The sequence below is a fragment of the Rhea pennata genome, chromosome 1, assembly GCF_028389875.1.
Source record: "Rhea pennata isolate bPtePen1 chromosome 1, bPtePen1.pri, whole genome shotgun sequence".
In the NCBI taxonomy this organism is placed as follows: domain Eukaryota; kingdom Metazoa; phylum Chordata; class Aves; order Rheiformes; family Rheidae; genus Rhea; species Rhea pennata.
This window is the reverse complement of record NC_084663.1, coordinates 93,235,757-93,260,055: the sequence shown is the minus strand read 5'-3', so window position 1 is coordinate 93,260,055 and position 24,299 is coordinate 93,235,757. Positions and strand designations below refer to the sequence as shown.

Sequence of the window (24,299 nt, the reverse complement as noted above, 5' to 3'; positions counted from 1 at the left end):
TGTGACAATGTATGTTCTTGAATACTTTCCTATGGAGCTCAGTGCACCTTGTTGGAAATTTCATGTTCATGCCTGATTGAGCAGCCTGTCTGAACTTGTGGGGTTTTTTGGTCACTTTTGGTGGACCCCTTATGTCATCCACACACCCTTTTCAGCAGCCTTGTGAACCATAGATGGAAAGTGCTGGCCAAAAGATAGGTACATGTGTGGGAGCTGGAAGACCAGTTTCCCTTCCTTGCTCCAATGGTGGGGACTATTGACTGAGAAAGTTCCTTTGCTTTTTAAGATTCCCTTTCCTTCTGCTCTCTGGCTCTTGCCAACTTAAATATAAAGCAAGTAGAGTGGCTGTGACCTTTGTGCAGCCTCACAGCATCTACTATACCATTCCCCATAGCCGGTAAATCCACATGGCCCAGCACGATATTGACTTGCCAGCTTGGGCCAGGGAGCACCATAGCTATGTCGGGTGCAGCTCAAGGTAAGCTGCAGCAGCACTGTCTCCGGATGCCTCTGACTTGTGTCCTGTCAGTCTGGGTGCCACCAAGCACTCCTGCTTTTACGGCTGGAATCAGTGGACCTGCCCTTAAATCTGTGATTTGTTTGGCCTGGGTCTCTCGTTCCTTGTAAGCACAGTAACTACCACGACAGAGCATTATCAAGGCCAGGACGGTCATTATCAAGGAGGACTCCCTTAAGCCTGGATGGAGTTCAGCTCCATTTCACTTGCCAAAGTTGGTCAGTTTAGTATGAACATGCTGCAGGAAAATCTCCATTGTACCCACGTATAAACAAATCTTGTGTTGGATAAAAGTATTTTGAAGGCATGAATTACTGCTTGTTCAGCTAAGCTTCTTCTGAGTCTTCCTAATGTTGCTCAGACCCGTGGCTTTGTTAGTGCCTGCGAACCGGCATAACTGGGCTCTGACAGCTGACCACGAGACATTTGCAAATGGTGCCACATTGACTCTGTTGCTGCTTCTTCTCCATTTACTTAGTTCTTGGCAATTGAGTGTTTCAATGTTTACTTGATAAACACTTTCCCTGGAGTCTGTGATTATGGAGAGTTTAGTCTGACAAACCTCGCAGAGCTGTCCTGCTCTCTGCTGGCAATAATCTCTTGGTTGCTGTCTCCTTTAATCAGTGTATTTTGTGTGTCGTGTAAATTCTATTCCCCTCCCCCCCATACACACTTGTTGCAGTCAGCGTGCCCATTCCTGCTTGATTCAGTTACTGAAACTGGAAGCCCAGGATGCTGACATATGTATTTTACTAATCAAGAAATCCTGGGGCTACCAGGAAGCAATATAAATAATAAGGCCGCATACCTGTCTAGCATTTTTCATCTGGTAGTCTGAAATAGTCTGACTCATGTTCATCTGGTTACTGCTCGTTCAGAGTGGGGATTTGCTTTTCCTGTTTTTGCAACCTGGGAAGCTGAGTTACGGCCAGGAGTTTGCTTTGTCCAACAGATAAAGAAGTGATTCCAGAAATGTGGAATCATAATCCTCATTATTATAATTCTGGGCCTCCTCCTTGTCTTGTGATAAGCTTAGTTTGCTGCCAAAAGTAAAGGGACCAGAGTAGTTTGGTTGGCTAGTTTCAAGCATCACCTTATCTTGGGTGATCCATGACTTTTTTGGCACTCCAGTAAATTCCATTGGGCGGAGGGGGGGGAGGGCAGCTGCAAGACTCCTCCAAGGTAAATTATATTTCCTAGTTGCAATCAAGTGTCCATAATACAGTTCACGGGAAGGATGATCTATATGTTATCTCTTGTCATTTTGGTAGTGGTTTAGAGTGATGCTGAGGCACAAGCATTTCATGGTGGGTCTGGAGAAGGGAAAGCTCTTACTGTTTCATGGATGGTAAGGAGGTAGAAGAAAATGTGTCTTCACATTGTGTGAGTGGTCAACCTGTACTGTTAATCTGTCCAGCTGCTGGCCTGTTTTGGACAAAGCCTAAGACCGGGTAGGACACTGCTGACTTTGCTACCACCTCCAAACGCAGCTGAGGAACCTTACAAGATAGCCTGGGCTGGTTTATGGTTTTGGGTGGAAACCATATATAAACAATGTAAATTTCTGGATTTTTATCCCCAAACCAGGTAAACTGCATGGGCTTCTGTTTAGTTTTGCATGGAGATGACTGGGAGGAGAGAAAGGGAGGAAAAACCTGCATGGATCCAGGGTTGATGTAAGGCCATAGTAATTCCGCTCTTAAAGCCTGCGAATGCCATTCCCTTGGCTAGATTGTACCAGTGAGAGCAGAGGAGTACACATGCTGACGTTCCCCTGTGTGCTTGGGTGCAAGAGAAGGAATATTTTGCCTGCTATCCTTTCATAGCCAATCGAGAGTGGGGTGGGGTGGGGGGGAAAGGATTTGGGTAAGTACATGCCCTCAACATATGTAATTCTCAGTTGAGGGGATAGGAAGTTGGGTAAGTATTTCCTGCACTATGGGGCATGTACCCCCCCCTCCCAGGGCATATATACCCCAGAGCATAGCGTGCATAGGGAGGAGAAATAAGAAAGCTTCAGAATGAGGAGGCAGCGTTGCAGACACGAGAAGGTAAAAGTGTATTTATTTTCCACATATTGTATCAGAATATGCTAATTTTGCTTGGGGGGGGGAGGGGGACAAGAGTGTGCAACAACAGTTCAACTCCCTAGGAAAGGAGTGGGGGAGCTCCCCATCTTCCCAGATAGCTCGGGAAATGTTGCTTTAGGTCTGTCTCATCCCTCTGCATCCATGCAGAGCACAAGATCTGTATCTGTATGTACAGCCCCTCATGTGTGTGTGCTGGGGCTCTTTAATACAGTCATATTCCTCCCTAGAGGCAGCAGCATCCCCAGCTCACCCCATTCTGCTCACTTCTCTACTTCTCCCTTCTCCTATGCACTTTTATGCCTTTTGCAAAGAGCATATGCCAAATCCAACTTCACAGCTGGCTCTGCTCCACATGTTTGTTTTCTATGCGTGTGCAGCGCTTGCCAGCTCCGCTTGCGCTATTGCTCTGTGGTGGAGGCAGGGGGAGAGAGGGAGCAGGCCACTGCTTTCCAAACTCTTATTTGTTTAAAGCTTAAGCCTGTTCGAGAGAGCCTTTTTGGAGTGAGGGGTAAGTGGCAGGGGCGGGATGCAGAGGAATGGAGAAAGTAAACTGTGTGTCAAGGAAAGCAAACTCTGCAGCTGGAGCTGCTGCTGGTGCTTATTGTGTGAAGAGCCCAGGGAGGTGCCTCTGGTGCCGTGTTCGCACCCTCTCTGGCTCTCAAAACAGACACAAGTGTGAAAGGGCAAGGAGGAGAGCCGACAACTAGCCTGTGCAGGGCCATAGCATCATCGGCTGCAATCTGCGCTTGCAACTGGGTCTTGTCTGCGTGCGCGTGCTCCTGCCAAGTAGCTGCTGTCACCTTGGTTGTGGCAATGACAGATAAGAGAATGGCCACTGTCCTTGACTTTTGCAAGCAACTGCATTTTGTAGCTGTTGGCTTGAGTGCGAGCAGGTAAACCATGCTTCCCAGGCTGCTTGAGAGTAAAGCCCAGGGTGTTACTGCACTGTGTTTTCTGTCTCTTTTTTTTTTTTTTTTTTTTTTTTATCGTGGAGCATGATGTTCTCTCTGCTTCACTGAGATACTACTATAAGAGACATCTCGTGGTGTTTCACCTCCAGATGGTTCGCTATGGGTTCTCTGGGCAGCACAGTGCAGGGCAGAGCATCAGGTGCTGACTGCAACACCAGGTAAGGCCCATAGCTCAGCCCAACCAGGTGCCAGTGCAGTGCTGGGCACAGAGCTGCTGCTGCTTCAAGCCTGGGTGGCTCTGAGGTAGTCATGGACCAAACTCAGCCCTGAGTCTTGGAGGGCTGTACCCTCACTGCACCTTAGCATTTGGTACCACCCAGAGCATCTTTTGCAGACAGTCATTTCTGTCTCTTCATTTTGCTGGTCTTCAGTGTCATTCTCCTCCCCTCACCCCTCCTTTTTTTTTTTTCTTCCCTGTAGTGACATGTATTCCAGGGGAAACTTGTTCCAGCAGAGAGTCCTAGAGGCTTTTGACCTGCTCTCGTAACAAAAGTGATTATTGTTAGTGAAAAGCATTTAAGTGACAGCTATGGAGAGAAAAAAAACTTCCATTTATTCCAAACTTAAAATACAAATCTTTTAAATATGATCTTCAAAGAAAAAGAAAAATGGGCTTGTGCTCATTTGCATCCCAGCAACAAGTTGCTGCTGAAAGGAGTTCAAACTGGAAGGCAGTTTTTCTTTATGGTGGTGATGGGGATGTCTCTAAAGCCAGCCATCTGGGGATTAAACTTTGTATTGATGTTACTGGTGAGTACTTTGTCCTGTCTCTTTTGTATGCTCTTCTGGATTTTGATTTTTAACTATGTTAAACTAGTCTTGCACTTGTTAATGCCATTTCTGGGCCTGCTCCCATTCAAGTCATGGCAAAGATCACGTTGATTTTAGAGACAGCAGGATCAAGCCCTTTTATGAGCTTCTAGATGCCTTATTTTTGGGAGATAATCTGCTGTGGGACTGACTTATAATAAATGTGGTCATTTCCTATTAACTCTGCAATTGTTGTAGATGCCTCTGCTCCCCAGATAAACACTAGAAGAGTTGAAAGAGGCCTCAAAAGCTTTTTTTTTTTTTTTTTTTTTTTTTTTTAATAAAAAAGGGCAGTCTCTCTACTCCATAAGGAAAGTTTCTCCACTGAGACAAAGCTTAATAGCTTGTCACTGGCAGAATCTCTGGGATTTTCTGGTTTTGTGTACTTTTTTTCCTTCTTCAAACTTCTATCTCACTCTATTACTGTTCCTAGTTTGACATGATCAAGTGTTTTCTGTTCTTCCTAGACAAAGATTTTTTTTTAAAGTTGAATCTCAAAGGACGGTTCCGTAGCCCGTGTTTAAACATATGAAAAAAGGGTCTGATTTCCAGAAGCCTCAGTAAGTGCTCTGCCTTTACTTTGTGTTCAGGAGCTTAAGTAACTGGCTTGGAGCTGGCAGTAGTGCTCTTTTTTCACCTAGGTGATCCTGCAGTGTTTTGTGCATTTATTAACCAGGGTTATTCAGCTGGTACACTGCTCTTCTGTGGTCTGGTTAATATTATATGAATTCTGCTCTCAAAGAGAAGTATGTTACCCATAGATAGTAGAATGGATACTGTGATATTTCTTGTCTGTCCTGTTGTAAGCCTGACCCGTGTCATGTGGCTGAGACAGGAAAATGGGGATGAGCCTCTTCGGGGCAGTGCCTCGTCACTCCTGTATCGTGATTTGTAGTCCTCCTTCCCAGAGAAACCTGCAGCCCAGGGCTGATTGCTCCATGTGGCTGAGCTACCAAGAGGCTGCAGGGTGATAACTAGGTAGCGCAGGCTGCGGGATTTACAGTGCTGCGGCCACATCGGTGACAAAACGCTTGTCCTGGCCAGCATGGTGGAGCGCTGTGGCCGGGCAGCGTGAGACTTCCCCGCACGCAACAGGGTGAGGGCCAGGTAGCTGTGCACACCACCCCACTTCCTAGGGAAAAATGCTGTTTCACTGGAAACGGAGCATGTTATGGAAGTTCATCTGCCAGCTAAGCTTTTGCAGTAGACGAGGATGGAGCTTTTGGTGAGAACGGGAGTGGTTTGCCTTGTCTGATGAGTATCTGACATTTGAACGAGATACAGCAGTGCTGGACGGAGAGAGTGAGATTTGCTTGGGATGTGGCAATCCCAGGTCATGGCCCTGCTTTGGGAAAGGCAGAGCAAGGACTGGCGCATGGGCTCCCACGCTGCAGGTGAGCCCTGTCATTGCTTGGTTACAGCGAGAGATCTGCCCCGGAGCAGTCAAGAACAAAAGCAGCATAAGGAAATAAAACAAATCCCCAGCTCCCCTATTTCTCTGTACCTGCTGGCCTCCTCATCTCTAATTTTCCTGGCTTTTCCTTTCTGCCACTTTTATTTCCCATTTTCCTTTTGTACCTCATAGAGCTTTTGCCCTGTATTATTTCCCCTCCTTGTGCTGGGCCTGCCTCTTCTCTGACCTCTCCCTAACCCAGCAGGCAATTAAAGCCTCAGCCTTCAAGTTTTGGGGGGGTGTTTTGTTTGCTTGGAAAGGATGAGAATGGAAAAAAAAAAGCAGTGCTCTGACTGTAAACTAGCCACAAGCATATCTGTGTGGTTGCTCTTGATGAGGGCTCTTGGTGGGAGGTGCCCATCCCTGCCAGGCTCTCCTCTACTGCAGCTGGTAGGGGAACAACCTGACGCCTGCCCTGGGTTCGTGGGGGGCTGAGCAGCGCACCAGCAGCATTGGAGGGCTCTTGCCACCCATCCTTCAAGTTCATGCAACCCTGGCTAGCCCATTAACCTAAACTGGGTGAATGAGCCTTGCTCAGGTGCACTTTATTCCAGGCCTCTTGACCTGAGGTTACACTAATTGGGTGTTTTTTTTTTTTTTTTTTTTTGGTCTTACCTTTTTTTTTAAGGGCTTGTTTATTTCTCGCTAATCCCCCTTTTCTAAGGCTGAGAGGGAGGAACAAAAGGGAGGTTTGATGTTACCATTACACCTTCCTGGCTTGAGGTTAGTGGCTGGGAGTGGCAGAGGGAATTGCCTCTGGTGTAACCTATGCAGTCTTGAAGTCATCTTGACATCTTAACTGGCCTGTCTCGTGCTACCCGGAGTCTCTGCAAAGCTACGAAATGCAGGCCTATCTCTTACACTGCCTCGGAGTGAAGCTGCGGAATGCAAATACAAACGGCCATGAGCAGGCAAGAACTGCTTCCTTTGCTCCGTCTGTTTGAACAGAAAAAGATATAAATAGGTAAATGTTGTTACCCTTTGTATCAAACATCTTCAACTGATGTTGGTCTTCCTAGCTTGTTGTGTAAACTGTCTAGGGCATGGGCTGGTTTTTGTTTTCTACAGCATCTGTCACTGCGCATCTGTGCAGCTCTGACTGCATTGACATGATCTCTAGGTTTAACTGAAATATGAATGATAAAGTGGGTAGTGTTTTTATATAGCAAGAGATGGGATGCTTGAGCTGATAGGCAAATAATGCAATGCCGTAAATCACCTGCATCTAAGATTGAAGATGTTTTACACATCACATCTGTGTTGATGGGTGACCCTTTTTGTGCTTCATTCTCTGCGGTGTTTCTCATCACAAAGATGTGATGCTGTCCCGTTGCAAAGCCCAGGTATGTCAGACCTTCTGGCTGTGCCATGAGCATGAGGCAAACTGGAAACTCTTCGGAGTAGATAAGTGATTACAAGCATGTGGCTACATCACGGTTTTACGAGGTGATGCTGACCACTCTCCCAAAACCAGCTTTGGTGAGCAGGGTAGGTTGAGCTACGAACCTGTGTGCACTTGCTTGGGATCTCAGAGTGTCTCAGAACTAGGAATTCAGCAAGGTTTACTGATTCCCTGACACTTGCTTCTGTAAATGCTGGAGATGTTCACTCTCTGGGGGCATTTCCAGCTTTTTAAATTAGGATGTTCGCTGAAAGGTTGAAGAATCTTCAAATGGGTCAAGGAAGAAAAGGACAGGGCATGCAGGGGAAAAGTTGATCTACGGTTGCTCTCCCAGGTTGGGATTGAAGTTGGCTTGAATCTCGGATAAGGGTCTCAACCAGCGAAGTGTCCTGCCCTGGCCCCAGGGGCAGCTCTAGCGACTGCTACAGGGCTGCCTTCGGCTGCCTTCCCCCATCGTGCCGTTTGGGGAAGGAGCCAGGGAGAAGCCAGGAGCTCCGGGCTTGTTGCAGCAACAACATCTGTTTCCGAGGTGCACTTTGTTTCTGAAGAGGCTGCGCAGCACGCTCCATCTGCGCCCTTTTTGTCCCGTGTGCCGTGTTTAGCAGATGAGGACAGAGGCGCTCAGGGGGAGGGAGGCGAGCGCGTCCCTGGAAGGAGCCCGCTGGCGGCCGCGGTGCCAGCGCTGGCTGGCGCTCTGCGCCCCACGCAGCGCTGGGAGCATCTTGACAGCTGGCCTGCTGCATGCTTATTAGTGGCTGCTTTCCTCTCGCCCTCCACCTCTCCTTCGCCTCCTTAACCACCTCGCCTTTTCCCTGCCCCCTTCCCGCTCCTACCCCCGTGGTGTCCCTTCCCGGAGCCCCCCGGCCTCTCCAGATTAGAGCTCTCCAGGGACCTCGTCCTTTTGAAAGGAAGGGAAAAAAAAAAAAAAAAAAAAAAAGAAGAAGGGGGGGAAGGAGGGAGGGGAAAAAAAAGAGAGAAAGAGAGAAAAGAAAGAGGGGGACCAGAAGAATGAAAACAGACCCAAGGGGCAATAGTCCCTCGAGCCATTTCACTGCATTACAATGAATATGGACTCTATTAAGCTCCGTTCTGCCTGTTAGTGTTTCCCAGGGCAACACAGCTCCCATATGGCAAGCATGCAGCAGATTAGGGTAGGCCTCCAGGCCGCATTGAGGGCCTGGGGCTTGACTGGCAGTCGCCCCCCTTCCCCCCTTCCCCTCACACTTGACACTGCCTGTGTTTATCTAAAGGGAAAAGGGCGGAGGGGGTGGGAGATGGAGGGGGGGTGTTTTGGAAGAGGGGGGTTATTGTCCCCGGCAATGGGAGAAGGCAGGGAGGAGGAGGAGGAGGAGGGAGGCAGGGAGGGGAAGGAGAAAGGGACGGGGAAGGAGGCGAGGATGCAGCGAGGGGGAGGCGGAGGTGGAGGTGGTGGTGGGGGCTGCAGCCCTCATCCATATTCAGGAGGGGTCTTGAATGGGCAGGGGAGAAATAAAGCAGATGGAATTCGTGTTAAAGAACAGCCACAATCGCCCTCCAAAAACGAGAAAAGAAAAGCCAGCGGCCCTGAAGGAGCGCGGGGAGCAGCATTTATCCAATTAGCAGGGTTGTCAAATTGAATTTACTCAGAATGGTGGTGGTGGTGGAGGGGGGAAGGGGGGGAGGAGGGAAATTAAGTGTCTAGGGCATGGGGGAAGCACTATATTGAAGAAAGGATGTGGGCTTGCTTTCTCTCCCCCCCCCCATGCTTTAGCCAAGGAGTTTTGTCTTTTCAAGGGCCGGCGCTGTCTTCAGGGCAGAGAAATAACCCGGCGAATTCGGCTCCAGTGCACGAGCCCTCTCCCAGTCGGTCACCCCGCGAGGAGGCAGGAGAGGTCTCCGGAGGCGCAGGGAGCCCGCAGGGCCCCGGGGCAGCGCCACCCTCGCGGGTGCCGCGGACTGATCCCCTAGCTCGCAGGGCAAACACGCTCTCTGGTACAGCAGCGAGGCCCTGGGTGAGTTTTGAGCCCAGATATTTTATCCCTCCCGGTCTCCAGCGTGAATTTACCTAGAGATTCCTCTGTTGTGGCTTCTCTGTGGAGTCCTCTGCCTGGACCTTTTGAGCTTATTCTTAAAAAAAAAAAAAAAAAAAAAAAAAAAGCTTTTTTTTGGCCTAATCACTGAAAAAAAAAAAAAGTTGGAAGGAAGCTCCTCACACCATGTTAATCAAGGGCCACCTTCGCTCTAGCTAAAGCACTGCCTAGTCACGAGCTGTCAGTTTTAAGGAGGAAACCAGGCAAGCTTTTATCCCTGTTTGCATGTACAATGCAATCCGTCCTCAACTTTAAATACATCAGGGCAGTGTTGGATGCTGCCTCTCTCTGCCCCGTCCCGACACCGACCCCTTTCTGCTCAGGCTGCTGGCTCTCCCTGGGCAGCGAGGATGTCCTCGTCCCCGTGCTTTCATGGGGGAGAGGGAGCGTCTGTCCTGCTCCAGACCCCTCATTTGCCAGACCCTGCCAGAAAGAGCAAATGTAGCTAATGGTGTGAAATTCTGAAATTAGAAAATGGGGTGGCGGTGGGTTGAGGTTAGCCTCTCTTTAGCCTCTCGTATGTCGCTGTTTGATGGGTTTTTGGAGTAGCAGTTTGCTTCTGCAGTTTGCAGATGCCATCCGTGCCAAGAAGTCGTGCAAGGATGTTGCAGCTGACCTGCTGGGCTGCATCACCTTGACAGTGTTTTTCAGCTTGAGAGTGTGGTTTTTTTTTTGGGGGGGAGGGGGGTTGTTTGTTTTTGTGTCTGTGTTTTTTATAAAGGTCAACTTAGCCCTGCAACCTGTGATCCACCTTGAAGACAGCTCAAGTCCTCTTCTGTGAGTCAGTTTGAGTAGCTAAAAGCCAAGAAATGCCAAGATATGAAATGGAAAAGGTGCCTGTCACCTGCAGGCTCTGCTGGACCGGGGTTGTCCCGGCGCCGCTGCAGCGCAGGGCGAGCGCGCAGGCATCCCTCCCTCCGCTCGTCCTAGTGCGTGGCAATGCTTGGTGCTGCCCTTGCGCTTTCCGCTCGGAGTTCAGGGGGATCTTGGTGCTTTCCCATCCCAGGCTGCCTTTGCTTTTCCCTGCGCCCTGCATCCGTCCCTGCGCCGCAGCCCGGGAGCAGGGCAGAGGCTGGTTTCTATTTGGGAGCCCCGTAAATCACAGCCGGCTCTATGGCCAGCCCTTGTTAAGCAGGAGGGGGCCTGGGGCTGTGGGCAGCATTTCCTCAGTAAAACCTTCAGTCTCTAATCAGCAGACACCTCTCGTGCTGCGTCTGTTTAATTCAGAACGCCTTTTGCTGTCCAGCTTTATCTCCCTCCACCACGCACACACTCCTTTCTGCCCTTTTCATACCTTCATCCCCTTTGCTAAATGGTTTTTCTTGCTCCTCTCCCTTTGCCGTCCTCTCCGTCTCTGTAACACTGTGCCGGGTGCACGTGTGCAGCAGGAAACCGAGCTGACAGATTTTACACCCACTCTATCTGATGAAGCTCTCATTAATTTTATTCTCATAATGACCTCTCCTTTGAGTTACTGGGCTGTCTGTAAGGGACTTAGAGCCCTCATTCCACTGATAGGAAATTATTTTAACCCATCAGGAAAGAATTAAGCAAAAACAAATAAATAACTTTTTCTTCCCCTGCTGAAGCTCTTCAGGTGACCTTAACGCTTTCTTTTCCAGAATAGCACTGAAGTGTGAGCTTTGAGACTCACTCTCTCAGTGGCAGGAGGAAAAAGGACTGTCAGCAACCAGGGATATTTCTTCGAGGACCTACCTTGAGGAGAAGAGGCAGCAGAGCAGGCTCCTGGTGCAGGGCACGGCTCCCTGCCCAGCAGCACTCGCTCTGGGGGCGCCTGGGGAGCCCTCCGCTCCACACCTCTGCTGCCTTTCCCGCTGCCGTCAGCTCTGGGGCTGCTTACAAGGACCTTGGGCAGATCAAAATCTGCTTGATTAATAAAGTTCCTTGCTTTGCACTACTTGCAGACTGCTTAAGGGCAACATTTTCAAAAGAGGTCAGTTCCCATTTAGGCATCGGAATAAGTTGGTTGCCTATTCAGAAGAGCTCAGCATGTCAAGAACTGAATGCTTTTGAAAATCTGGCTTCAATTGTGGAAGCTGAGAATTTCTAAATCTGGCCCCGGATCCTAGTAGTTCTTTTGGAATTGATGTTTTCATTCATTTTCCTCATTATTTTTATGCTAGTCATTTACTTTTTGTACTTCACTCAGCTGTGAAAGAAATGACCACATGTCCCTATTTAGAGCTCATATTCTGCCTAGAGGTTTGGGGAGGTACCATACACTTGCTGTAACACACCTTCTCTCCTCAGTCTGTATTCAATACTGTTTAATCTGCCTAGTGCATTGGCCAAATTTTTTGATCTCTTTTTTTTTCTTTTTTTTTTCTTCCCCACCTATTGCCCTTCATCTTTTTACAGGACTGAGGACAGCCAGTTTAGTCATTGCATCGATGTGCCTGGGTGGTCCTAGCTCATGAAGGGTCTGTTACACATTTTTGCTCCTCTGCCCTCCTGGCCAGAGGTTCTGCACTGTGGAGAACTGCAGGGAGGTCTGGTTGGGAACTTTTTCACCTACCCCTTCCCCCAGCATGGGCTCCAAGAAAGAACTCTCTTCTCTGTCCAACACTTTTCCATTCTTCTGCCAAACCCATCCTGATAGGGCAAATGAGTCAGCTTTACTCTGTAGCCTTCCAGCACTGGGAAGCAAGAATTATATCCTACCCTAAAAAGATTCTTCTTCTAGTTTAGTGGAAGACTTTTTATCCCCAGGACACCTTATGGAGTAAAGTGCAAACAAGGCTCATATTTTAAGCCTAAACTAACTTGAAGTCTTTTGTAGATTAATGTAATTAGTAGTGCATCAGTGGTGGTGATAGTGTATGTTCTGGCATGGATAGAGATCGGGCACTTTTGCTGCTGTGTTCAGTGGTGGTTTGCCAGAGACGGCTGCAGTGTGAGGTGGGCTGCTTTGGTAATTGTCTTACGCAGGGAAATGAACTTTAGTAACACAGATGCTCTCCAAGCTAATAGTTAAAGGATCTAGTCCTACTGTATGTGTTGGTTGGTGGGGAAAACTCTTCGAAGGCGAATTGTTGAGTCTTTTTTCCCTCATCTGAGAAGAAGAGTGATACCGGGAATGATGAAGAGCATGGAAGGGAAATCACTTACTGTCATTTTGGCGCTGGTGGTTACCAACAGAGGACTTCCATGTGTAACAGGCTGTGTAGGTAAAAATATAAGTTTATGTAGTCTTTCTGGATGTCTTCGTGGTATACATAAGCCTGATGCCTGAAGGTAGGGGGCACTTCCATGCTCCTGGCCAAATCAGGCATGACCTAATTTACCCTGCTTCTCACTAAGGCTTATTAGCTGAGGCTTACAGCCACACTAACCATTGCTACATGACTTCTGGGAAAGAGCTGGCTTGCATCTAGCCCGCTGGAAAGGCAGGCAGAGTGAGCTCACACCAGCCTTCAAAATACCATGTAAAGATGTTCTTTGTGGTATTTGCAAAGCTCCAGCTGCAGATTAGTTTATTTGGCATCTCTTCCGTTTGAAATTCCAACTCAAAATGGGTGGGTTTTTCTTTTTCCCACCTCCTCTCAACTTCAAATGAATGTCTCCTCCATGACTTGACTCCTAACCAGTTCTCTGCACACAGAGGGGCAAGGGGGCAGCTTGTGACACTGTCAAATGTGCAGAGTTTGCAGAGATGTACGCAAACTAGCTTTCTTAATTCCTGCTGTAGTCATTTGGAGCTCAGCACAGCCAGTCACAGACATTGCCACGAGTGCTGTGCTCTTGGACCTTTACTGTCACCAGTGCTCAGGTGAAGTCGTTTGAGAGCAGCCAGTTAGATTTGCACAAGTGCTGTCATTCCTTGCTAGTAGTAGGTCAGCCTTCCCTTGAAAGACTCACCAAGCATCTCACATGGAGTCTGTGGCAGTTTTTACTTCAGGAATCCCTCTTTTAGAGGTTTTGTCTGAAGAGATTTGTCTCACCTTTCTAACTGAGATGGATATGGAAAGGACATGCTCAAACCAGTGATGGCTAAAGCAGGTAATGCTGCTCTGCAGGATCCAGATGCTCTTGAGGATAATGATTATGATGAGGATGATGATCAGCAGTTAATGAGCTGACTGTGTATCTGTAGGGGGAGCAGGAAAAACAACTGCTGTGTGAGTTGGCTACTGTGGTGGATTTGGTCTTCGAATTCTTCTAGTGCCAATGTGGACGTGCCATAGGAACAATTCTGAAACACCTTTAGACATGCAGGTCGTCTTCTTAGGGCTGCTCCTGGAAGGAGCTGAGAATACTGTAGCTGTATTATGATTTCTGTAGGGGTATACCTCTTCTTGCTCTCAGCCCTTCAGCCTTGCTTGAAGGTGAATCCCCTCTGACATCGAAGGCATATTGGATGGTCACTTCTGGCTGTAGCCGCTTAGATTTTTAATCCCCCCTACCTGGCTTGTCTGGTTTAGGGTTCATTCATGACAGTTTCTCCAAAACAGCTGCTGCGGTGTGGAGCTCTTCACAGCAATCTGGGTTGTGACACGTGGTCTTGGGCTTCAAGATTTTTGAAGATTATTGATGCTTTCAAATGTGAATGTAATGATTTGTCCAGACAGGGAAGGTCAAATCAAAATAGGCTGTGCATTTTGGGCAGAATAATTAATATGAATTCTTTCATACACTGGATCCCTTTATTTAGATTAAAGGTAAAGTATGTTAAGCCAAATTAGCTTAATCCACCTTTAGCCCAGGGCATTGAATTTAAATGAATTTGGAACTGGTCATTCCTCTTCTCCTGGAAAGGTATGTCTTCTACTTCAGAATAGTTCCTTGTAGAGAAACTTTTAGCTCACATAAGAGTCCTGTCTGGACTGGCACATGGGTATGCTCAATAGTGACGTGGTCAAAGTCTCAGGAACAGAAGTGTGGGATCAACTCCGTTTTCTAGGTTAGGACTGCACTTGCATCTACTTTTCTTTGGGGGGGGGGCATTTAAGCTAGAGTATATTCTGCAGACACAACCAAGAAGTGGCAGCAACATTTAGCGAATATCTCCAGTAGCATTTTGTTGGAAATGTTTGTGTTTTGCTCCTGAAAATTGCGTGATATAGATTGCTGGCACAGTACAAGCATTTACTTTGCTGAATCTGAAATGATGATAGGGAATATGTGTGCGTGCGTGTGTGTGTACATGCATAAACATGTAAATTTATGCTGAGAGCTGTGGATATGATGTCTTGGGAGAAAAACGACCAGGGAAAGGCCTCCAGAGGCCAGGGAGGGGAAGTGCTTGTATCAGCATCTGAAGCCTGCTCAGGCCACAGACTTGGTGAATCCCTGGAAGTTTGATGGATATTGTTAGAGAAGCCAGGGGAAAGCACAGGGAGTCTGAGGATCTCATGCCATCGTCTCTCTTGTCATCCACAGGAAGCTACTGCCACACCTCCGCTGCATCCTCTGAGGCAGCTTATGGGACCCTTCCCTGGGTGCCTCTGCTCCAAGACATGCTGTATGGGATGGCAATGACATGCGGAAGGAAGAGACCAATGTCCCCCATCCCTTGCCTGATTCTCGCAGTTGCTAGCTGCTTTGCCAAACTAAGTGAGTTTCTTTCCTTACTCAACTATTCGATTTTGCTTTATGTTTTGCTTGAGGCAAATAAAGGCTATTAAACTCGAGATAGCAGATCCCCCTTCTCTCTCAAAAGGCTTGATTTCTCCCATTTCCCTAAGGGACATCCTGCAATGTCCAATCCCATTCTGGAGGTGGTGCAGTAAATCCTGCTGCCTCACTTCCCCTAGGGGCAAGAGGAAATCCCCAATAGTGAAATCCCTACTTGAGCAGGCAATGTTCCCCCCAGCTCTGCTCACCCAGCGTCCTCACCATGCTGCTCCCTTCGGGCTGAGTACCGTAGCTATGCCTCACGCACAGGTTCATTTCTCTCTCCATTCCTTCATCAATAGCTTTGACCAAAGATCTGGGTTCAAATGCTCCCTGAGAGAAGGGGTTACAGTTGGAGCTGGACGTCTCAGCATGGTAGTGCTAAAGAAGAATAGGGCTGATGTGCATCTCCAAGCACTAGGGTGGATGTAGGGGGCAAAGGAGACTATGCAGCACAACCATAGGCTGTGGGGAATCCAAAGCATACCAGCACTAGAGTTATTTTTCCATCTTTTCTTATTTCCTTTTCTTTCCCTCTGTGCAGGTGAATCTCTGCAGGTCACTGTCCAGCCTGCCTCCATTGTCCAAAAGCTGGGAGGCTCGGTCAGCCTAGGGTGTGTGGTGGACCCCCCCAGGGTGAACCTTACCTGGAGACTGAACGGGAAAGAGCTGGTTGGATCAGACAACGTGCTGGGTATCCACATTGAACGAGGGAAACTCCTCATCACAGCCCTCAACAACCACACCGTGGGGCGCTACCAGTGCATCGCTCGTGTGCCTGAAGGAGTCATTGCCAGTGTTCCTGCAGTGGTAACATTAGCTAGTGAGTAGTTTCAGTCTTCTGCCATCCCCTGTGTTGCTTGGCCTTCACTCATGCATCTTAAGAGGGTCGTCCGAGCTCACTTGTTCCCACTGGTGTCAGGGGAGTGCTCCCTTGGCATAGGCCATTTTATAGCATTTTCAACTGCAGACTGACTGTTGTGTTGTAGTCTGGCCATGACCCAAGAAGTTCTTCTGCATGACAGGCTACAGACCTGTCCTGCAGTGAGTTTACGCAGGCTCACAAAGAGCAGAAACAATGTCAGCTATGAATTTTGTGCGTGCGCATTCGGTTCCCTGACCTTATGTTGCCTCTTCTAGTTGCTGAGTTCTTAACTGAGGTTACCAAAAAATACCTGCTGGTGCTGATCAACAAAGTACTGCCTGGGCTGTGGGGCTGTTGCGAGCCAGCGGTCAATATCTACTACCTTTTGCTGCCTGCCTGTCCCACAGAAAGCGCGAGTGCCTTGCCCTGCTCATGCTGTGGTGGGACCTGCTGTTTCTGTGCTGCTCTGAATTCATATTAGGGTTGTTCCTTGCTGGGGAAAGGGAGAGATGAGGGAGCTGATGTCTTGCTTAAGGAGGGCCTTGAATACATGAGGCCAATGAAGGCAAAGGCCTGCATGCTTCTGGTTTGATAAGGCAAGAGCAGCAGTTGGCAGGACACAGGGACAGAACAGCACAGTATCTAGAAGCACTTGTAATGTGATTTTATTCTTTTAGGGGCAGGACACTGTATTTGCTACAACCACTGGGATCCCAGTGGGGCAGGATCTCCTTTCCTGGAGGTTTGTCCTCTTCATACTAGGTTGCAATGGCATGGTAGCAAGGAGCCACCTTGCTTCTGAGCCACAACTCTGAGCATGGGATTTTGCTGCTCTCTCTGAGCTTATGTCCTCCTCACTGCTGCTCTCTCGTGTTGGCAACAGACCAAGGAGATGTGTGTGCATAGTCAGGAGTGTCTTAGCGTGGTGAACTTCTCTTACAGGGGTCTGATTTTGGCCAGATGTTATGCTCAAATTGGAGAAAGTGCTGTATTTGGACGCATCTGAGAAAGGGCAACCCACGCCTGCCAGGAGAAGGGGAGGCACTGTATGAATCACCCTTCTTTGGCGGCAGAGAGTCTAATCCTCTCTGAGACCTGTGCAATTTCTGACACAGCAAGTTCACGCAAAGGAGACTGCTACCCCCCGGCAGTGACAGCGCTGTCTACTGGCCCCGTCTTCTGGCTTGGGGAGGCCTCTGTCTTCCTGGAAAGGGGCAGTTTGGGGCTAAGCCTTAAGAAAGTGAAGGAGTGAAGATGTTTGTGCAAAGCAGGAGCTGGCTTTGCTTTAAAGCCAAGAGCTATTGGCTTGTCACTGATACATTAATCAGAAGTGAAATGTTTAGGCCGGGCTGGGTAGGAGGAGGAGAGGGAAAGCGAGGGAGAGTTGCTGAGCTCCAGTGCAGGGCGGGAGGGGGTTGTCACCCAGCTGAATCCGTCGGGGAATTTGGCCTGAGCTCTGCACTGAGATTAAGTTTCGGAGAACACATTCCAGAGCAGAAAGGGGGCTGTGTGCGCTGGTGGCCTGATAGAGGGAAGGAGAGGAGGGGAGAGGTGGATGGGATTACCAAGGGCATGGTTTGCATTTAGGAGAGCAGGGTGTGCTCCTCAGCCTGATCATTTCATTCTTAGAGTGAAATCTGCCCCCCCCCCCCCCCAATGCACACACATACTCCTTCCTGCCCCGCAGTTTTGTCTCCTAGGACTGAGCACTACTGCTTGGCCTGTCTGTCTTCTCTGGTCTAGAGTCAGTGGCAGAGGGGAGACAAGTCCTAGAACAGGAGGTTCTACCATGTCTCTCAGGGCAAATCAAAGCTATAATCAAGTCCAGCACTGCCCTGCAGCATGGCACTTTGTTGATTTAAGCCTGTCCTTTCTTCCAGTCCACACAGGCCAGGAGAAGATGAGATGAACAGTGGTGCTGAGCAGGTCCTGTTAGAACTGACCTGCCCTGTGATTATTTGCACCTTTACAGACCTAAGCCCTCTCCAGGAGCCAAGTGTCTTCAGCCACTGAATTACAACTGGGGCTGGGGATGTAAATGAGGGGGACTTGCCCCTTGGTACAACATCTGCCATGGCAAAGGCACTACTGGTAAGGGGAAGCCACAAGCACCCTTCAGTGGAGCTCACCAAACTGAGACTGGAGGTTAGGTGAATGAGCAACTAATCCATCACAGAGCTCCCCCGCTGCCCTGTGTGGATCCATGGTCTTTGTAGGGGAGGTGGGGATGGCAGCAGCTGTGTCCCACACAGATTTTGGCAGTCTTGGGCAAGAGAGAGCCCTTGGTGGGGAAGGCAGCTTGGCAGCTGATGAGTTGAGTGAGAGAGGAAAGCCCTGGAAAGATGGGGGACTGAAAGTGTAGGAAAGAAATCTCTTTTTGTGTGGCCAGAGAGAGCTGATCAAAGAACAGGTTCATGTTAGTGAGCTGGCAGCTGCTTTCTGAAATGACTTTGCCTAAGTCTAAAATAACAGAGTAGGCACTGATTTGTACTGGGACTGAGTGTGAAAGCAGTGGTAGCAGATGTGCTATGGACTGTCACTCCAACTCCAGACCCTGTCTGCAGAGCCTTGCTCCAAAGTGGTTTGGTGAGACAGTCCTCTCAGGAGGAAGAGGGAAGCCCCTGGCAGATAGGCATAGCAATTGATCTTCCAGATCACCTTAGAGACTGAAAGGGATTAAGAAAAAAAAAGAAAAAAAAAAAAAACAAAAAACTCTGAAAGTTTTAGCCCCATCCAAAAATGTCTTAGGTGGAGGGTGGGAAGTGACACTGGAGAGTGAATGATGCAAGCAGGAGAAACAAAGTGTTTTCAAGATGTTTTTCAGAAGAGGGCCAACATCACTAGAAAAGTTGTCTTGTTAGGTTTGGAGAGAGTAGATAGTCTAAAATTTGGCCACAAGATGTTATTTTCACTCTTTTTTCTTTTTTTTCTCCTCCTCCTTTGGGGGAAACCCCCTAGCGTACCCCAGACTCAGTGTGCACCGTTTCTTGGTGGCCTCCTCATGTTCTGCTGACAATCAGCAAGCAGATAATCACTTTTATCATACCGACAGCTATGGCCTTGGGACAGATACCTGCTTCTCATGCCTGTGGTACAGTGATACCTGCTGACATTTCTGAGTCCATCTCTGCTCTCCTTGGCTTGGAGGGCTAGTTGAAACTAGCAGTTCATTCCTCGAGCAGAGATGAAATAGTTATTGCATAGCCGAAGGGTCAAGGGAGTAGAGATCTGCAGAAAGGGGAAGGTTTCTTAAAGGCACAGCACTTCAGCCATTACTTGAGCAATTTTGAGACCAGTTAGAGCTAGCCAGGTGCCCAGCGATGGCAAAACCCAATACTGGCAGCCTGTGGCACATCAGCATGGATGTCACCGCTGGCCGTGCTGTGTGGGGTAGGTGCTGCATTGCTCAGAGGCAGTTCTTTGGCCCCGCAGTGATGGTCTGGAGGCTGGGCCAGCTTGAATATCCCGAGCAGCGGTGGCTGGTAATCCTAGTTTTTCTAAGCCTTCATATGGCTGGGAAGTACAAGAAAGAGAGAGGATTTTTCTCTGCCTACGTCTGGGTGGGGTGGCAGATTTGCCATCACATGAGAAGCTCTGCTCCAGCCCGTTTACCGAGTGGAAGTGCTGTTTGAAAAAAGTATGGCTCCTATGAGCCGTAGGGGAGCACATAAATTCATGAGGGATACGAATGTGTTGATGTGGGCTGGTTCTGCACCAGCAAAAGACTTTGAGTATTCAGAGCCCTGGTGGGACTAATGGGGCAGCTTAGCAGCTCTCAGCAAAAAAAAAAAAAAAAAAAAACTCCAAAGTGCTTTGCCGCTGTGAAGCGGGCAGCCAGGAGTGGTTAAAGCCATGCGACTCGCAGCACTGGGCTTGCGCGTTGAACGTCCGTGCATTTTGCACAACAGCAAGCCTGACCTGCAGAGAGGTGACATTAATTCAGACAAGCGGGGAAGTAAATGGCATCCAGCTGCTTCAGCCCATCCCTGTGCAATCCCCTGCTATCCTGGGGCCAAACAGCACGGACACGAGCTGGAGCCGTTCCCAGTGACTTCAGGTTAGACCTACGCAGGCCAAGGCAACGCTTGATGCCAATCGAAGGATCAGCTGCAGTGCCCGGCGAGGAGTTTCTGCGCTGGGTTTCCTGGAGGCAGTCCCGGGGGCAAAGCTGGGCATTCCCGCCTGGTGCCATTTAGCCGTGACCCCGTGCTGAGCTGCGCTCGGGATCCCGCAGGAATTTGCAGCTGCTTTTGGCAGCCAGCCCCTTTCATTTTCCTCCTGCCGGGGCCTCTCTCCTGATTACTCCCCTGGTGCGTGCACCGGCAGCAGGGCGGGAGGGAGGATTTCAGCTGCACGTTGGAAAAGCATTTGCTCACCCAGCCAGCTTCCCAAGAGCCCCGGCTCCGGGGGCAGAGGTGAAGCGAGGAGGGGAGCGAGGAAAAACACAGGTGGTATTTCCTGAGCCGGCCCGCAGAGGAGAGAGCCGGCGGAGATGTGGCGGCGAGGTTGGGAGGTGGCCTGGGGCCGGGGGAGCGAGGCGGGAGCGAAATGCCGTGGGGACCTGGCGAGACGGTGGCTCCGCCGGCGGTTCTCCGGACGGAGTGAACGGAGCAGCAGTCGCGGTGCAGCTCGGCCCAGGCGAGAGCTGTAGCCCCAGGCTGCTCCGATAGCCAAATGGGATGGGGGGTTAGCAGGGAAAGCTGCCCCCCTCGCCGTTTGGGCTGGGGGACCCTCCGTCCTGGCTGCTCTCCGGGGCTCTGCCTTCCCTCCCTGACCTTTCTCTACCCTTGAAGTGAAGGCAACAGGGAAGACTTTCACCTTGAGGGGCCTGCTTTTATTTACTATTACGCTTTTTGTAAAAGTTATTTATGGCCTCCCGTTCGTTTAATCTGATCTGTCTAGCCTGCCTTGTTGCTTGGCCCGGGGCCCTGGTGTTCAGCTGGTTTTGCTCCCCGACGACAGCGGCTCGGCTAGCCGCGGGCCTGACCCTCCTCGCGCTCCTGCTCGCGGGATCATGCCTGCGAGCACAGCGCAGATGGACACGGGCAGCGGCCTTCGGTCGCACCCTCTTTAAAAAGAAAAAGAAAAAAGGCGGGGGGGGGGGGAGGGAGGTGGAAAATCCCTGTTATCCCAGGGCATCTGGGATTTGCAGCGCTCCGGCACCTCCTGGCCTGTGACGCTGCCGCAGAGTGGGCAAGCAGAGGGGGCGAGTGCTGGGCCCCCGCGCCGGAGCTGCGCTTCCTTGGCCCGCGTCCACCTCGTGCTGCGCTCGCACGTGCCAGCGGAGAGGGGCGGCGGGCAGCGCTCCCGGGCCGAACCCCCCAGAAAGCGCAGCGGCGTTGTCCGCGCCCGGCGCGGAGCCGGAGCTGCCCTCTCTTACACAAGCGAGTCTTTTCGGCAGCCAAAATCTCGCGGTTGTTTTCCGTCCCGGGGAGGCTGGCGTTGCGCGGCGGGCGCCGCTGCAGCGGAGCCCTTGGTCTGTGCTTTCTGCTGCCGCCTCTCTGGCTCCTGGGCCCCTCTTCCCTCTTCTGGGGGCCGTGCGTGTGTACGTGCAGATCCCTGCCAGCATTGCTGGGACCTGTACCTTGGCTCCGAAATCTTAATTTGGATGTGATGAATTCAGACCACCAAGGCGCACATTAATTTTCCTGATGCTCGTTTATATTTTGTTGATTGGAGAAATGTGTGCGATGCGGGCAGGCAGACACTGGGTTCTCGCCTTTTCTCCACCTCTTTCCATTTTTGTGCCTCTTACTGTTTCATTCCTTGATCAAATAGGAAAAGCAAAAAAGAGAAAATATCCAGCACCTTCCCCCTCCCTAGCACTAACTTTCGTTGTTGGTGGAGCAAAACGTGCTGCCTCTTTCTCACAAGTTAAGAGTTAACCTTCATCTGGCCTTAATACCCAGTGGAAACATGGCTCCCCTCCTCAGCTTGCCTTAAAGGATTAATCACATTTCTGAAGTTCACTCTTATTCCTTTTTTTATTATTATTATTTTTTAATTGAGTGATGCCAAGAAATTCCAGAAGTATTAAGCGTGTTCTCTGCAAATCATTTTTATGACATTGCAAAACCTCCCCTTCTCTTTTCAACCTCCTCGCCGCTCCTCAAATCTGGGCACTGGAACACTCGCCTCTCCGGTTGGCGTTCGGGGAGGCTTTTGCGCTGCCTTGCCAAGAGAGATGTTTTTTATTTAAACTTTATAAAGGATCTTGCTTTAATCAGAAAGTCTATTTGAGAAATTTCATGTCACTTTTCCATGACTGTGGGTGGGAGAAGGTTGGAGCCAGAGCCGTCTTTTGCTCTTGGAGAGCTGCTATATTTCCCAGAGAACAAAAACACATTTTTCTGCTTGCTTGGGGCTGCCAAGGGACGGTTGTGTGTAGGCCGCTCTCCACAAGCCCTTTTATTCCCCCCGCAATCTCCAAACTGCCCGAGGTCAAAGGCACCACATATTTGGATTGGTTTTGAGGGGTGACGGAGCTGCTGACAGCGCCCGGCCTTGCCGGGTCATGGCAATGGATGTAACGTGTTGCCTTAGCGTGGGGTTTTGAAAAGAAAATGTGGTCTCATCCTGATTTAGTGGCCTGCAACTCAGAAGGCGTGTGCTAGTACTGCGTCCTGTGGCAGATCGGCTCTGCTGAGCCTTGACGCAGTAACGTAACTTGCTGCTGCAAGGCGCAGAGCTGTCACTGGTGGTCAAGTGGGCTGGTGCACAGCACTATAGAAATGCATGAAGGGGACTTTTTTTTCCAAGTAGGACGGAAAAATTCCAGGCAAGGATGCACAGCTTTTCCATTTCAACTGCCAGTTGTCATTGCCCAAAACTCAGTACCCTTTCCCTCGTTGGTGGCGGGGCCCTGGTACAAATCTCCATACCCAAAAATCAGGTGCAACCATGTGCAGAGGCAAAGGCAGGGATGGTGGGTTTGTGAGGCCACTTGCGGCTGGTCTGGGGAGACGGTGGCTGCACGGCGCATGACAGACTCGGGCACGAAGTCAGTCTGCCTCTAGGGCTGCGGATGGGAGCCCTCAAAGCATTTTGCTGATGGCCTTCTACTTTTCTGGCCCAGCTGGCTGAAGCGAGCAGCTGGGACAAAAGAGGGAGTGAAGGGGAAGGGGCTGAGCTTGGGGGAGGTCGAGCCTGGGAAAACATCCCTCTTTTTTGATGGACTTCCCAAATGGACTAGCCAGCAGGCAGGCACAGGTGCCTGGTCAGATGCCTCTCCTGCTGAAACCCTATTTGTTCCTCCTAGTCCGCTCTCCTGGTCTGCTATTCTCATTTATCTCCTTTTCTTTTTTCTTTCTTTCTTTCTTTCTTTCTTTCTTTCTTTTTTTCCAAAAAGCCCCCTTGACTGGCATCTCGCCCCAGGAATGCAGTGCAAAAGCAGGGGACCCACTAGCCCTCAAACAAACTGCACCAAAGTAGCTGCTGTACTCTCAGGAAAGCTTCCCAGCCCTTACCTCCTGTTACCTTGGCTTTTGCAAGCTAACCTGCTGAAGGAGACTACTCGCTGCCCTCGGGTTTTCCTTGTGATCCTCCTGCTCTTTGAACGATGGTGCAGGCACTGTTCAGACGTACTAAAACTCTAGTGGTTAACCAGTTTGGGCTGTAAAATATGTGGCTGGAGCAAGAATTCCTTGCACGGAGATATCAATTGTTCAGGCAGTGGGAGAGTTGGAAGCTGAGCTTTAGGTCTGCAAAACACATGCTGAGAATGACACCTTTCCTGCTTTGCATTCCTTCTCCTGCACTTGCCTTTCAGAACAGGTATTTCCCCTTTGTTAGTCAAAATAAGTCATGTGGAGTCTTTTGCTTCTGAATTTTGTTACCCGATCCTCCCAAATTTTGTTTGTCTTTGCTATCACCTACCTTTTGATGCTAGCTTTATGATTTGGTTTCTCTGGAAGGTTTCTGAGGTGCTCTATCTAGAGCCAAAGCTGGGGTGCTGAACCAGCCTGTGAGATGCTGTCCTTTGCTCTCTTTACAGATCTCAAAGATTTCAAGTTTGATGGCCAGCATGTGATCGAGGTAGATGAGGGGAACACAGCTGTGATTGCCTGCGACCTGCCTGAAAGCCACCCTAAGGCTCAGGTCCGCTACAGTGTGAAGCATGAGTGGCTGGAGGCATCCCGAGGTGAGCCGCCAGTGGGGGCAAGTACCGGGAGGGCTCCTCCCTCCCGTCCTCCTCCCACAGCCTCAGTTTTACCCTTCCCTAGTAGCAATAACTTTCTCTGTCTACTGGTTTTTTTTTGCACTGGCCTGAGCACAGGTTATTTTAGCACCTCTGCTGAGTCTCGCCAATGCCCCCCACTAGCTACAACTGGGAAGCCACGTTTACCACCAACTCATGAAAGGGGAGAGGAGGCAGAATTAGCTGCTACACCATATTGCTCTTCATTGGGCTTCTTCATTTGTTCATGAAGTATTCCTCTAGTCCAGTCCCTCAATAAAGATGACTGAATCTAGCGGAATTTTTTAAATT

At 49.7% G+C, this 24,299-nt stretch overlaps 1 protein-coding gene across 5 annotated transcripts in view; it reads left to right on the top strand.

Moving 5' to 3' along the window:
- BOC (BOC cell adhesion associated, oncogene regulated) overlaps positions 1–24,299 on the top strand; it is a 58,431-nt gene that overhangs the window by 18,393 nt on the left and 15,739 nt on the right. For 3 of the 5 annotated variants that reach the window (XM_062595500.1, XM_062595490.1, XM_062595479.1), the window contains exons 2-4: positions 14,713–14,886; positions 15,491–15,769; positions 23,805–23,951. In XM_062595500.1, coding sequence (XP_062451484.1) covers positions 14,790–14,886; positions 15,491–15,769; positions 23,805–23,951 — 523 coding nt within the window. In that variant the 5' untranslated portion in view covers positions 14,713–14,789. Of the gene's footprint in view, positions 1–3,095; positions 3,116–9,224; positions 9,235–14,712; positions 14,887–15,490; positions 15,770–23,804; positions 23,952–24,299 lie in introns of those variants that run through there. The other 2 variants (XM_062595510.1, XM_062595519.1) reach the window with 2 other exon arrangements.